This window comes from Pleurodeles waltl, chromosome 6 (genome assembly GCF_031143425.1).
Source record: "Pleurodeles waltl isolate 20211129_DDA chromosome 6, aPleWal1.hap1.20221129, whole genome shotgun sequence".
Taxonomy (NCBI): domain Eukaryota; kingdom Metazoa; phylum Chordata; class Amphibia; order Caudata; family Salamandridae; genus Pleurodeles; species Pleurodeles waltl.
Genome location: NC_090445.1, coordinates 698,642,631 through 698,659,356, shown reverse-complemented (window position 1 = coordinate 698,659,356; position 16,726 = coordinate 698,642,631). Strand labels below are relative to the sequence as shown.

At 34.1% G+C, this 16,726-nt stretch overlaps 1 protein-coding gene across 1 annotated transcript in view; it reads left to right on the top strand.

Annotated features, from left to right (window-relative positions):
- The window catches only part of LOC138301685 (putative uncharacterized protein DDB_G0282133), a 198,864-nt gene that overhangs the window by 156,266 nt on the left and 25,872 nt on the right, over positions 1-16,726 (top strand). Inside the window, exons 51-56 of the mRNA XM_069242200.1 lie at positions 110-169; positions 3,145-3,204; positions 6,180-6,239; positions 9,214-9,273; positions 12,188-12,247; positions 15,223-15,282. Coding sequence (XP_069098301.1) covers positions 110-169; positions 3,145-3,204; positions 6,180-6,239; positions 9,214-9,273; positions 12,188-12,247; positions 15,223-15,282 — 360 coding nt within the window. The remainder of the gene's footprint in view (positions 1-109; positions 170-3,144; positions 3,205-6,179; positions 6,240-9,213; positions 9,274-12,187; positions 12,248-15,222; positions 15,283-16,726) is intronic.

Genomic DNA, 16,726 nt, shown 5'->3' with positions numbered 1-16,726 from the left:
GCATTATTAACTTTTATGAGACATATTCATGGTTTCCTTCCATTCCCACTTCAAGAAATACACCCATAGAAATAAAGCTTATATAAGTAACATTTTTCTTTTTCATTAGAAACAACTTCTTCAAAAACATCACAAGCGCCACATGCAACAACGGGAACATCTTCTCCAGGTAAATGCAGCTTTACACACTTTATTTTTTATGCCTATCTGTGCAGCAAGAGTGGGTCCACATAATATATATATTTCTCTGGTAGCTGCCTGTTCAAATAAGCTCATTATTTTCTATTTGCAAAATCTATTCATGGTCTGTTTTTCTTCTAACATAAAAAGATGCACCTAAAGAACTAACCTTCACTTAAATAGCTTTTTTTGATTTTGATAGAGACAACAGCTTCAAAAACATCACAAACTCCACAAGCGACCACAGGAACATTCCCTCCAGGTAAATGTTGTTTGGTATACCTTTTTATTCCCATCTTTCTTTGCAACAAGAAGGGGGCTTAAGAAGGGCATGATACTATTTCCATTATTAAGAGCAAGAAGAGAGAGTTGTTGTACACTTATGTTCTCTAAGTTTAGGAATATATTCTTCAATCTCTTACATTTCTTTTTTTCACTTCAATGCAGTATAAGGCACATTCATAAAGTTAAAAGCAATGTAGAGCGATATTAGCATGAGTAAAACTTTCCATTGTGAGACTTCTCTTTTTTTTCTTCTAAATACGAAGTAAATAACATTTCCCTCACAGCCATGACTAACAGGACTGTTCTGGAATTGGAATTTGTTATAGATGTCAATTCAATGAATATGTTTACCTTTGCCAGAAGTAGCAGTATAATTTGGCATGGGTGTTTCAATTTACATCTGAAACATAGTCTCCGAATTAATGGATTTTAATACTGTAAGTCTCCCATTTTCAACATAAACTTTCAACTATATCACCATCAAAAGCGCTGTAATACAAGAATAGCAATTATTGGTAAAAACTAATTGAATATAATATCTTTAAACTTGCCAAGGTTGATAGAAAATAAAGGAAAGCATTAAGAGCACACCAGGTCTTTGAAAATTAAGAATATATGCCTAATCCCGTCATTGGACCCAATGCAGTAATTCAACCCAATGCTGCAATTAACTCAAATTGTTTGATTTCATAAATACTACCTGGAAAAAAAATGTATAAACACATATAAGAATTTAGAACACTTGCTAACTTTGAAAATCCCTACCATAATTTCCAGTCACTATGGCAACATATCTTTCCTAAATAGTCCTAGCCCTAGATTGTGGCCTTCATATTCATTCTTTCCATTGTTTCACTGCTTATTTGAGCATGACCTTTGAAGGAAGTGAAATGCAGGACACACATCCTAACGCAAATGTAATATTGGATATTTATAGAAAGGTGAAAGCTTTCCTTTGTAGAGTATTACATTTTTCTATAAAAAACAATGGATCTGACTCTCAAACTGCACATTGTGGGATGTCTTTTAGTACTACAAACCACACTACATGAGGTACTATAAAATGTAAGTTTTACCTAACGTATGGTGTGGAGTTTGCTCCCTGACTGTCTAGTTTTCTTCCAAGTAAGTATATGTTTTAGTAGTGAACGTGGGACGGACACGGGGATGAGTGGTAAAAGGAAAAGACTTACTACTAAAGTTGATGTGATTAAGGAAGAGTAAGAGGGGTTTAAGGAGACTCAGGGAAGGGTTTAGGGAGGTATGCCAACCACCAGCATAAGAGTGAGCCAAATGCATTAGTCACATGGTGGAGACAAGTTACTAACATTTCTGTACTAAGTTTCCAAGTTGAGTTTATCAATACCAAAAGTAGTAAACTTACAACAAAGAGTAAACATTCACAAAACTGTAACTTACATTTACAAATCAGGCCCATGGTTACTAGCAGCTGCGTTCCTATTCATGACAAAATCAGAGCTGCTGAAATATACATCAATTTAGGGTGAATTTACGTAAATATTCTTTCACAATTGCCTTTTTTTAATTCAACTGAAACATACATTTATAAGGTTAAATAAATCTTCTCTATCATTTTAGAGACAACAACCATAACTAAACCATCAACTCAAACACCAGAAATAACAGCAAAAACCAATCCAGGTAAACAGACAAAGACAATTGTAACTTTTCTACTTCTCTGACAAAAAGGTCATTGGAATGTGCTTACCTGGGTTACATAAAAGGTCTTACCTTGACATGCTTCACCACATATATTCTTATATCAAGTATGACAAACATGATTACTCACTTCATATGTTAAACAGATTGTGTAAATGGTCATTTGTGTCAGCCTTAGAAAAATCGAGTATAAAATAATTAGGCCATTCGAAAATATCTTGCTATCGCTGAAAATCTCAGACAAATTGTTGATGTAGGCTTTATAGGTATTGCACATAATCTGATTGAGCTACCGGTGTCAAATTCCAAAAAAATATCCTTCCAGTGAAAAGGGTGGTTTAGTATCACATAACCCCAATTAGTATTGCAGAAGAATACATCTCTATATTGACTATATTTATTGGAGCCTTGCTTCTGACAAACTTCAAAATATTCAGTGGGAGTGAAGGGAATATATGAGTAAGTTTTACTTTCATTTCAATGACTTGAATTTTCTATCATTTTATTGATAAGTACATATGTCTAGGTTATTAGCTAGCAAGTGTCCATGGAATGATCTATCCTTCCTTAGCGCATTCTTGAAAGAATAATGAATTTCATTGAGAAATTACCCTCTCTTCGTGTCATAGAAATTTTCCTTTTATTTAGCTCTTTATGACGTTCATGGCTACCATGAAAAGTTTTAGTGAAATTTGTCAACTGATCCAATCTTTCTGAGTGACCTAGAAATCGTTTTTAGTGACATGTTCTACCTTTGCAAATTGCAAGAAATGTATTAAGCTAGTCATCTGTAATAATGTGTTTGCCTTCATCCATAGTCCATGGCATGGATTTAAAGAGTGAGGTTTGATCGTTTCAACTAGCATACCTGGATGACAGCTCACCAATGAGCATTATTAACATTTATGAGACATATTCATGGTTTCCTTCCATTCCCACTTCAAGAAATACACCCATAGAAATAAAGCTTATATAAGTAACATTTTTCTTTTTCATTAGAAACAACTTCTTCAAAAACATCACAAGCGCCACATGCAACAACGGGAACATCTTCTCCAGGTAAATGCAGCTTTACACACTTTATTTTTTATGCCTGTCTGTGCAGCAAGAGTGGGTCCACATAATATATATATTTCTCTGGTAGCTGCCTGTTCAAATAAGCTCATTATTTTCTATTTGCAAAATCTATTCATGGTCTGTTTTTCTTCTAACATAAAGAGATGCACCTAAAGAACTAACCTTCACTTAAATAGCTTTTTTTGATTTTGATAGAGACAACAGCTTCAAAAACATCACAAACTCCACAAGCGACCACAGGAACATTCCCTCCAGGTAAATGTTGTTTGGTATACCTTTTTATTCCCATCTTTCTTTGCAACAAGAAGGGGGCTTAAGAAGGGCATGATACTATTTCCATTATTAAGAGCAAGAAGAGAGAGTTGTTGTACACTTATGTTCTCTAAGTTTAGGAATATATTCTTCAATCTCTTACATTTCTTTTTTTCACTTCAATGCAGTATAAGGCACATTCATAAAGTTAAAAGCAATGTAGAGCGATATTAGCATGAGTAAAACTTTCCATTGTGAGACTTCTCTTTTTTTTCTTCTAAATACGAAGTAAATAACATTTCCCTCACAGCCATGACTAACAGGACTGTTCTGGAATTGGAATTTGTTATAGATGTCAATTCAATGAATATGTTTACCTTTGCCAGAAGTAGCAGTATAATTTGGCATGGGTGTTTCAATTTACTTCTGAAACATAGTCTCCGAATTAATGGATTTTAATACTGTAAGTGTCCCATTTTCAACATAAACTTTCAACTATATCACCATCAAAAGCGCTGGAATACAAGAATAGAAATTATTGGTAAAAACTAATTGAATATAATATCTTTAAACTTGCCAAGGTTGATAGAAAATAAAGGAAAGCATTAAGAGCACACCAGGTCTTTGAAAATTAAGAATATATGCCTAATCCCGTCATTGGACCCAATGCAGTAATTCAACCCAATGCTGCAATTAACTCAAATTGTTTGATTTCATAAATACTACCTGGAAAAAAAAATTATAAACACATATAAGAATTCAGAACACTTGCTAACTTTGAAAATCCCTACCATAATTTCCAGTCATTATGGCAACATATCTTTCCTAAATAGTCCTAGCCCTAGATTGTGGCCTTCATATTAATTCTTTCCATTGTTTCACTGCTTATTTGAGCATGAACTTTGAAGGAAGTGAAATGCAGGACACACATCCTAAAGCAAATGTAATATTGGATATTTATAGAAAGGTGAAAGCTTTCCTTTGTAGAGTATTACATTTTTGTATAAAAAACGATGGATCTGACTCTCAAACTGCACATTGTGGGATGTCTTTTAGTACTACAAACCACACTACATGAGGTACTATCATATGTAAGTTTTACCTGACATTTGGTGTGGAGTTTGCTCCCTGACTGTCTAGTCTTCTTCCAAGTAAGTATATGTTTTAGTAGTGAACGTGGGACGGACACGGGGATGAGTGGTAAAAGGAAAAGATTTACTACTAAAGTTGATGTGATTAAGGAAGAGTAAGAGGGGTTTAAGGAGAGTCAGGGAAGGGTTTAGGGAGGTATGCCAACCACCAGCATAAGAGTGAGCCAAATGCATTAGTCACATGGTGGAGACAAGTTACTAACATTTCTGTACTAAGTTTCCAAGTTGAGTTTATCAATATCAGAAGTAGTAAACTTACAATAAAGAGTAAACATTCACAAAACTGTAACTTACATTTACAAATCAGGCCCATGGTTACTAGCAGCTGCGTTCCTATTCATGACTAAATCAGAGCTGCTGAAATATACATCAATTTAGGGTGAATTTACGTAAATATTCTTTCACAATTGCCTTTTTTAAATTCAACTGAAACATACATTTATAAGGTTAAATAAATCTTCTCTATCATTTTAGAGACAACAACCATAACTAAACCGTCAACTCAAACACCAGAAATAACAGCAAAAACCAATCCAGGTAAACAGACAAAGACAATTGTAACTTTTCTACTTCTCTGACAAAAAGGTCATTGGAATGTGCTTACCTGGGTTACATAAAAGATCTTACCTTGACATACTTCACCACATATGTTCTTATATCAAGTATGACAAACATGATTACTTACTTCATATGTTAAACAGATTGTGTAAATGGTCATTTGTGTCAGCCTTAGAAAAATCGAGTATAAAATAATTAGGCCATTCGAAAATATCTTGCTATCGCTGAAAATCTCAGACAAATTGTTGATGTAGGCTTTATAGGTATTGTCCATAATCTGATTGAGCTACCGGTGTCAAATTCCAAAACAATATCCTTCCAGTGAAAAGGGTGGTTTAGTATCACATAACCCCAATTAGTATTGCAGAAGAATACATCTCTATATTGACTATATTTATTGGAGCCTTGCTTCTGACAAACTTCAAAATATTCAGTGGGAGTGATGGGAATATATGAGTAAGTTTTACTTTCATTTCAATGACTTGAATTTTCTATCATTTTATTGATAAGTACATATGTCTAGGTTATTAGCTAGCAAGTGTCCATGGAATGATCTATCCTTCCTTAGCGCATTCTTGAAAGAATAATGAATTTCATTGGGAAATTACCCTCTCTTCGTGTCATAGAAATTTTCCTTTTATTTAGCTCTTTATGACGCTCATGGCTACCATGAAAAGTTTTAGTGAAATTTGTCAACTGATCCAATCTTTCTGAGTGACCTAGAAATCGTTTTTAGTGACATGTTCTACCTTTGCAAATTGCAAGAAATGTATTAAGATAGTCATCTGTAATAATGTGTTTGCCTTCATCCATAGTCCATGGCATGGATTTAAAGAGTGAGGTTTGATCGTTTCAACTAGCATACCTGGATGACAGCTCACCAATGAGCATTATTAACTTTTATGAGACATATTCATGGTTTCCTTCCATTCCCACTTCAAGAAATACACCCATAGAAATAAAGCTTATATAAGTAACATTTTTATTTTTCATTAGAAACAACTTCTTCAAAAACATCACAAGCGCCACATGCAACAACGGGAACATCTTCTCCAGGTAAATGCAGCTTTACACACTTTATTTTTTATGCCTATCTGTGCAGCAAGAGTGGGTCCACATAATATATATATTTCTCTGGTAGCTGCCTGTTCAAATAAGCTCATTATTTTCTATTTGCAAAATCTATTCATGGTATGTTTTTCTTCTAACATAAAAAGATGCACCTAAAGAACTAACCTTCACTTAAATAGCTTTTTTTTATTTTGATAGAGACAACAGCTTCAAAAACATCACAAACTCCACAAGCGACCACAGGAACATTCCCTCCAGGTAAATGTTGTTTGGTATACCTTTTTATTCCCATCTTTCTTTGCAACAAGAAGGGGGCTTAAGAAGGGCATGATACTATTTCCATTATTAAGAGCAAGAAGAGAGAGTTGTTGTACACTTATGTTCTCTAAGTTTAGGAATATATTCTTCAATCTCTTACATTTCTTTTTTTCACTTCAATGCAGTATAAGGCACATTCATAAAGTTAAAAGCAATGTAGAGCGATATTAGCATGAGTAAAACTTTCCATTGTGAGACTTCTCTTTTTTTTCTTCTAAATACGAAGTAAATAACATTTCCCTCACAGCCATGACTAACAGGACTGTTCTGGAATTGGAATTTGTTATAGATGTCAATTCAATGAATATGTTTACCTTTGCCAGAAGTAGCAGTATAATTTGGCATGGGTGTTTCAATTTACATCTGAAACATAGTCTCCGAATTAATGGATTTTAATACTGTAAGTCTCCCATTTTCAACATAAACTTTCAACTATATCACCATCAAAAGCGCTGGAATACAAGAATAGCAATTATTGGTAAAAACTAATTGAATATAATATCTTTAAACTTGCCAAGGTTGATAGAAAATAAAGGAAAGCATTAAGAGCACACCAGGTCTTTGAAAATTAAGAATATATGCCTAATCCCGTCATTGGACCCAATGCAGTAATTCAACCCAATGCTGCAATTAACTCAAATTGTTTGATTTCATAAATACTACCTGGAAAAAAAATGTATAAACACATATAAGAATTCAGAACACTTGCTAACTTTGAAAATCCCTACCATAATTTCCAGTCACTATGGCAACATATCTTTCCTAAATAGTCCTAGCCCTAGATTGTGGCCTTCATATTCATTCTTTCCATTGTTTCACTGCTTATTTGAGCATGACCTTTGAAGGAAGTGAAATGCAGGACACACATCCTAACGCAAATGTAATATTGGATATTTATAGAAAGGTGAAAGCTTTCCTTTGTAGAGTATTACATTTTTCTATAAAAAACAATGGATCTGACTCTCAAACTGCACATTGTGGGATGTCTTTTAGTACTACAAACCACACTACATGAGGTACTATAAAATGTAAGTTTTACCTAACATATGGTGTGGAGTTTGCTCCCTGACTGTCTAGTTTTCTTCCAAGTAAGTATATGTTTTAGTAGTGAAGTGGGACGGACACGGGGATGAGTGGTAAAAGGAAAAGACTTACTACTAAAGTTGATGTGATTAAGGAAGAGTAAGAGGGGTTTAAGGAGACTCAGGGAAGGGTTTAGGGAGGTATGCCAACCACCAGCATAAGAGTGAGCCAAATGCATTAGTCACATGGTGGAGACAAGTTACTAACATTTCTGTACTAAGTTTCCAAGTTGAGTTTATCAATACCAAAAGTAGTAAACTTACAACAAAGAGTAAACATTCACAAAACTGTAACTTACATTTACAAATCAGGCCCATGGTTACTAGCAGCTGCGTTCCTATTCATGACAAAATCAGAGCTGCTGAAATATACATCAATTTAGGGTGAATTTACGTAAATATTCTTTCACAATTGCCTTTTTTTAATTCAACTGAAACATACATTTATAAGGTTAAATAAATCTTCTCTATCATTTTAGAGACAACAACCATAACTAAACCATCAACTCAAACACCAGAAATAACAGCAAAAACCAATCCAGGTAAACAGACAAAGACAATTGTAACTTTTCTACTTCTCTGACAAAAAGGTCATTGGAATGTGCTTACCTGGGTTACATAAAAGGTCTTACCTTGACATGCTTCACCACATATATTCTTATATCAAGTATGACAAACATGATTACTCACTTCATATGTTAAACAGATTGTGTAAATGGTCATTTGTGTCAGCCTTAGAAAAATCGAGTATAAAATAATTAGGCCATTCGAAAATATCTTGCTATCGCTGAAAATCTCAGACAAATTGTTGATGTAGGCTTTATAGGTATTGCCCATAATCTGATTGAGCTACCGGTGTCAAATTCCAAAACAATATCCTTCCAGTGAAAAGGGTGGTTTAGTATCACATAACCCCAATTAGTATTGCAGAAGAATACATCTCTATATTGATTATATTTATTGGAGCCTTGCTTCTGACAAACTTCAAAATATTCAGTGGGAGTGATGGGAATATATGAGTAAGTTTTACTTTCATTTCAATGACTTGAATTTTCTATCATTTTATTGATAAGTACATATGTCTAGGTTATTAGCTAGCAAGTGTCCATGGAATGATCTATCCTTCCTTAGCGCATTCTTGAAAGAATAATGAATTTCATTGAGAAATTACCCTCTCTTCGTGTCATAGAAATTTTCCTTTTATTTAGCTCCTTATGACGCTCATGGCTACCATGAAAAGTTTTAGTGAAATTTGTCAACTGATCCAATCTTTCTGAGTGACCTAGAAATCGTTTTTAGTGACATGTTCTACCTTTGCAAATTGCAAGAAATGTATTAAGCTAGTCATCTGTAATAATGTGTTTGCCTCTATCCATAGTCCATGGCATGGATTTAAAGAGTGAGGTTTGATCGTTTCAACTAGCATACCAGGATGACAGCTCACCAATGAGCATTATTAACTTTTATGAGACATATTCATGGTTTCCTTCCATTCCCACTTCAAGAAATACACCCATAGAAATAAAGCTTATATAAGTAACATTTTTCTTTTTCATTAGAAACAACTTCTTCAAAAACATCACAAGCGCCACATGCAACAACGGGAACATCTTCTCCAGGTAAATGCAGCTTTACACACTTTATTTTTTATGCCTGTCTGTGCAGCAAGAGTGGGTCCACATAATATATATATTTCTCTGGTAGCTGCCTGTTCAAATAAGCTCATTATTTTCTATTTGCAAAATCTATTCATGGTCTGTTTTTCTTCTAACATAAAGAGATGCACCTAAAGAACTAACCTTCACTTAAATAGCTTTTTTTGATTTTGATAGAGACAACAGCTTCAAAAACATCACAAACTCCACAAGCGACCACTGGAACATTCCCTCCAGGTAAATGTTGTTTGGTATACCTTTTTATTCCCATCTTTCTTTGCAACAAGAAGGGGGCTTAAGAAGGGCATGATACTATTTCCATTATTAAGAGCAAGAAGAGAGAGTTGTTGTACACTTATGTTCTCTAAGTTTAGGAATATATTCTTCAATCTCTTACATTTCTTTTTTTCACTTCAATGCAGTATAAGGCACATTCATAAAGTTAAAAGCAATGTAGAGCGATATTAGCATGAGTAAAACTTTCCATTGTGAGACTTCTCTTTTTTTTCTTCTAAATACGAAGTAAATAACATTTCCCTCACAGCCATGACTAACAGGACTGTTCTGGAATTGGAATTTGTTATAGATGTCAATTCAATGAATATGTTTACCTTTGCCAGAAGTAGCAGTATAATTTGGCATGGGTGTTTCAATTTTCTTCTGAAACATAGTCTCCGAATTAATGGCGCTGGAATACAAGAATAGCAATTATTGGTAAAAACTAATTGAATATAATATCTTTAAACTTGCCAAGGTTGATAGAAAATAAAGGAAAGCATTAAGAGCACACCAGGTCTTTGAAAATTAAGAATATATGCCTAATCCCGTCATTGGACCCAGTGCAGTAATTCAACCCAATGCTGCAATTAACTCAAATTGTTTGATTTCATAAATACTACCTGGAAAAAAAAATTATAAACACATATAAGAATTCAGAACACTTGCTAACTTTGAAAATCCCTACCATAATTTCCAGTCACTATGGCAACATATCTTTCCTAAATAGTCCTAGCCCTAGATTGTGGCCTTCATATTCATTCTTTCCATTGTTTCACTGCTTATTTGAGCATGACCTTTGAAGGAAGTGAAATGCAGGACACACATCCTAACGCAAATGTAATATTGGATATTTATAGAAAGGTGAAAGCTTTCCTTTGTAGAGAATTACATTTTTCTATAAAAAACAATGGATCTGACTCTCAAACTGCACATTGTGGGATCTCTTTTAGTACTACAAACCACACTACATGAGGTACTATAAAATGTAAGTTTTACCTAACATATGGTGTGGAGTTTGCTCCCTGACTGTCTAGTTTTCTTCCAAGTAAGTATATGTTTTAGTAGTGAACGTGGGACGGACACGGGGATGAGTGGTAAAAGGAAAAGACTTACTACTAAAGTTGATGTGATTAAGGAAGAGTAAGAGGGGTTTAAGGAGACTCAGGGAAGGGTTTAGGGAGGTATGCCAACCACCAGCATAAGAGTGAGCCAAATGCATTAGTCACATGGTGGAGACAAGTTACTAACATTTCTGTACTAAGTTTCCAAGTTGAGTTTATCAATATCAAAAGTAGTAAACTTACAACAAAGAGTAAACATTCACAAAACTGTAACTTACATTTACAAATCAGGCCCATGGTTACTAGCAGCTGCGTTCCTATTCATGACAAAATCAGAGCTGCTGAAATATACATCAATTTAGGGTGAATTTACGTAAATATTCTTTCACAATTGCCTTTTTTTAATTCAACTGAAACATACATTTATAAGGTTAAATAAATCTTCTCTATCATTTTAGAGACAACAACCATAACTAAACCATCAACTCAAACACCAGAAATAACAGCAAAAACCAATCCAGGTAAACAGACAAAGACAATTGTAACTTTTCTACTTCTCTGACAAAAAGGTCATTGGAATGTGCTTACCTGGGTTACATAAAAGGTCTTACCTTGACATACTTCACCACATATGTTCTTATATCAATTATGACAAACATGATTACTTACTTCATATGTTAAACAGATTGTGTAAATGGTCATTTGTGTCAGCCTTAGAAAAATCGAGTATAAAATAATTAGGCCATTCGAAAATATCTTGCTATCGCTGAAAATCTCAGGCAAATTGTTGATGTAGGCTTTATAGGTATTGCACATAATCTGATTGAGCTACCGGTGTCAAATTCCAAAACAATATCCTTCCAGTGAAAAGGGTGGTTTAGTATCACATAACCCCAATTAGTATTGCAGAAGAATACATCTCTATATTGACTATATTTATTGGAGCCTTGCTTCTGACAAACTTCAAAATATTCAGTGGGAGTGATGGGAATATATGAGTAAGTTTTACTTTAATTTCAATGACTTGAATTTTCTATCATTTTATTGATAAGTACATATGTCTAGGTTATTAGCTAGCAAGTGTCCATGGAATGATCTATCCTTCCTTAGTGCATTCTTGAAAGAATAATGAATTTCATTGGGAAATTACCCTCTCTTCGTGTCATAGAAATTTTCCTTTTATTTAGCTCTTTATGACGCTCATGGCTACCATGAAAAGTTTTGGTGAAATTTGTCAACTGATCCAATCTTTCTGAGTGACCTAGAAATCGTTTTTAGTGACATGTTCTACCTTTGCAAATTGCAAGAAATGTATTAAGATAGTCATCTGTAATAATGTGTTTGCCTTCATCCATAGTCCATGGCATGGATTTAAAGAGTGAGGTTTGATCGTTTCAACTAGCATACCTGGATGACAGCTCACCAATGAGCATTATTAACTTTTATGAGACATATTCATGGTTTCCTTCCATTCCCACTTCAAGAAATACACCCATAGAAATAAAGCTTATATAAGTAACATTTTTATTTTTCATTAGAAACAACTTCTTCAAAAACATCACAAGCGCCACATGCAACAACGGGAACATCTTCTCCAGGTAAATGCAGCTTTACACACTTTATTTTTTATGCCTATCTGTGCAGCAAGAGTGGGTCCACATAATATATATATTTCTCTGGTAGCTGCCTGTTCAAATAAGCTCATTATTTTCTATTTGCAAAATCTATTCATGGTCTGTTTTTCTTCTAACATAAAGAGATGCACCTAAAGAACTAACCTTCACTTAAATAGCTTTTTTTGATTTTGATAGAGACAACAGCTTCAAAAACATCACAAACTCCACAAGAGACCACAGGAACATTCCCTCCAGGTAAATGTTGTTTGGTATACCTTTTTATTCCCATCTTTCTTTGCAACAAGAAGGGGGCTTAAGAAGGGCATGATACTATTTCCATTATTAAGAGCAAGAAGAGAGAGTTGTTGTACACTTATGTTCTCTAAGTTTAGGAATATATTCTTCAATCTCTTATATTTCTTTTTTTCACTTCAATGCAGTATAAGGCACATTCATAAAGTTAAAAGCAATGTAGAGCGATATTAGCATGAGTAAAACTTTCCATTGTGAGACTTCTCTTTTTTTTCTTCTAAATACGAAGTAAATAACATTTCCCTCACAGCCATGACTAACAGGACTGTTCTGGAATTGGAATTTGTTATAGATGTCAATTCAATGAATATGTTTACCTTTGCCAGAAGTAGCAGTATAATTTGGCATGGGTGTATCAATTTACTTCTGAAACATAGTCTCAGAATTAATGGATTTTAGTACTGTAAGTCTCCCATTTTCAACATAAACTTTCAACTATATCACCATCAAAAGCGCTGGAATACAAGAATAGCAATTATAGGTAAAAACTAATTGAATATAATATCTTTAACCTTGCCAAGGTTGATAGAAAATAAAGGAAAGCATTAAGAGCACACCAGGTCTTTGAAAATTAAGAATATATGCCTAATCCCGTCATTGGACCCAGTGCAGTAATTCAACCCAATGCTGCAATTAACTCAAATTGTTTGATTTCATAAATACTACCTGGAAAAAAAAATTATAAACACATATAAGAATTCAGAACACTTGCTAACTTTGAAAATCCCTACCATAATTTCCAGTCACTATGGCAACATATCTTTCCTAAATAGTCCTAGCCCTAGATTGTGGCCTTCATATTCATTCTTTCCATTGTTTCACTGCTTATTTGAGCATGACCTTTGAAGGAAGTGAAATGCAGGACACACATCCTAACGCAAATGTAATATTGGATATTTATAGAAAGGTGAAAGCTTTCCTTTGTAGAGAATTACATTTTTCTATAAAAAACAATGGATCTGACTCTCAAACTGCACATTGTGGGATGTCTTTTAGTACTACAAACCACACTACATGAGGTACTATAAAATGTAAGTTTTACCTAACATATGGTGTGGAGTTTGCTCCCTGACTGTCTAGTTTTCTTCCAAGTAAGTATATGTTTTAGTAGTGAACGTGGGACGGACACGGGGATGAGTGGTAAAAGGAAAAGACTTACTACTAAAGTTGATGTGATTAAGGAAGAGTAAGAGGGGTTTAAGGAGACTCAGGGAAGGGTTTAGGGAGGTATGCCAACCACCAGCATAAGAGTGAGCCAAATGCATTAGTCACATGGTGGAGACAAGTTACTAACATTTCTGTACTAAGTTTCCAAGTTGAGTTTATCAATACCAAAAGTAGTAAACTTACAACAAAGAGTAAACATTCACAAAACTGTAACTTACATTTACAAATCAGGCCCATGGTTACTAGCAGCTGCGTTCCTATTCATGACAAAATCAGAGCTGCTGAAATATACATCAATTTAGGGTGAATTTACGTAAATATTCTTTCACAATTGCCTTTTTTTAATTCAACTGAAACATACATTTATAAGGTTAAATAAATCTTCTCTATCATTTTAGAGACAACAACCATAACTAAACCATCAACTCAAACACCAGAAATAACAGCAAAAACCAATCCAGGTAAACAGACAAAGACAATTGTAACTTTTCTACTTCTCTGATAAAAAGGTCATTGGAATGTGCTTACCTGGGTTACATAAAAGGTCTTACCTTGACATGCTTCACCACATATATTCTTATATCAAGTATGACAAACATGATTACTCACTTCATATGTTAAACAGATTGTGTAAATGGTCATTTGTGTCAGCCTTAGAAAAATCGAGTATAAAATAATTAGGCCATTCGAAAATATCTTGCTATCGCTGAAAATCTCAGACAAATTGTTGATGTAGGCTTTATAGGTATTGCACATAATCTGATTGAGCTACCGGTGTCAAATTCCAAAAAAATATCCTTCCAGTGAAAAGGGTGGTTTAGTATCACATAACCCCAATTAGTATTGCAGAAGAATACATCTCTATATTGACTATATTTATTGGAGCCTTGCTTCTGACAAACTTCAAAATATTCAGTGGGAGTGATGGGAATATATGAGTACGTTTTACTTTCATTTCAATGACTTGAATTTGCTATCAGTTTATTGATAAGTACATATGTCTAGGTTATTAGCTAGCAAGTGTCCATGGAATGATCTATCCTTCCTTAGCGCATTCTTGAAAGAATAATGAATTTCATTGAGAAATTACCCTCTCTTCGTGTCATAGAAATTTTCCTTTTATTTAGCTCCTTACGACTCTCATGGCTACCATGAAAAGTTTTAGTGAAATTTGTCAACTGATCCAATCTTTCTGAGTGACCTAGAAATCGTTTTTATTGACATGTTCTACCTTTGCAAATTGCAAGAAATGTATTTAGCTAGTCATCTGTAATAATGTGTTTGCCTTCATCCATAGTACATGGCATGGATTTAAAGAGTGAGGTTTGATCGTTTCAACTAGCATACCTGGATGACAGCTCACCAATGAGCATTATTAACTTTTATGAGACATATTCATGGTTTCCTTCCATTCCCACTTCAAGAAATACACCCATAGAAATAAAGCTTATATAAGTAACATTTTTCTTTTTCATTAGAAACAACTTCTTCAAAAACATCACAAGCGCCACATGCAACAACGGGAACATCTTCTCCAGGTAAATGCAGCTTTACACACTTTATTTTTTATGCCTGTCTGTGCATCAAGAGTGGGTCCACATAATATATATATTTCTCTGGTAGCTGCCTGTTCAAATAAGCTCATTATTTTCTATTTGCAAAATCTATTCATGGTCTGTTTTTCTTCTAACATAAAGAGATGCACCTAAAGAACTAACCTTCACTTAAATAGCTTTTTTTGATTTTGATAGAGACAACAGCTTCAAAAACATCACAAACTCCACAAGCGACCACAGGAACATTCCCTCCAAGTAAATGTTGTTTGGTATACCTTTTTATTCCCATCTTTCTTTGCAACAAGAAGGGGGCTTAAGAAGGGCATGATACTATTTCCATTATTAAGAGCAAGAAGAGAGAGTTGTTGTACACTTATGTTCTCTAAGTTTAGGAATATATTCTTCAATCTCTTATATTTCTTTTTTTCACTTCAATGCAGTATAAGGCACATTCATAAAGTTAAAAGCAATGTAGAGCGATATTAGCATGAGTAAAACTTTCCATTGTGAGACTTCTCTTTTTTTTCTTCTAAATACGAAGTAAATAACATTTCCCTCACAGCCATGACTAACAGGACTGTTCTGGAATTGGAATTTGTTATAGATGTCAATTCAATGAATATGTTTACCTTTGCCAGAAGTAGCAGTATAATTTGGCATGGGTGTTTCAATTTACTTCTGAAACATAGTCTCCGAATTAATGGATTTTAGTACTGTAAGTCTCCCATTTTCAACATAAACTTTCAACTATATCACCATCAAAAGCGCTGGAATACAAGAATAGCAATTATAGGTCAAAACTAATTGAATATAATATCTTTAAACTTGCCAAGGTTGATAGAAAATAAAGGAAAGCATTAAGAGCACACCAGGTCTTTGAAAATTAAGAATATATGCCTAATCCCGTCATTGGACCCAATGCAGTAATTCAACCCAATGCTGCAATTAACTCAAATTGTTTGATTTCATAAAAACTACCTGGAAATTTTTTTTATAAACACATATAAGAATTCAGAACACTTGCTAACTTTGAAAATCCCTACCATAATTTCCAGTCACTATGGCAACATATCTTTCCTAAATAGTCCTAGCCCTAGATTGTGGCCTTCATATTCATTCTTTCCATTGTTTCACTGCTTATTTGAGCATGACCTTTGAAGGAAGTGAAATGCAGGACACACATCCTAACGCAAATGTAATATTGGATATTTATAGAAAGGTGAAAGCTTTCCTTTGTAGAGTATTACATTTTTCTATAAAAAACAATGGATCTGACTCTCAAACTGCACATTGTGGGATGTCTTTTAGTACTACAAACCACACTACATGAGGTACTATAAAATGTAAGTTTTACCTAACGTATGGTGTGGAGTTTGCTCCCTGACTGTCTAGTTTTCTTCCAAGTAAGTATATGTTTTAGTAGTGA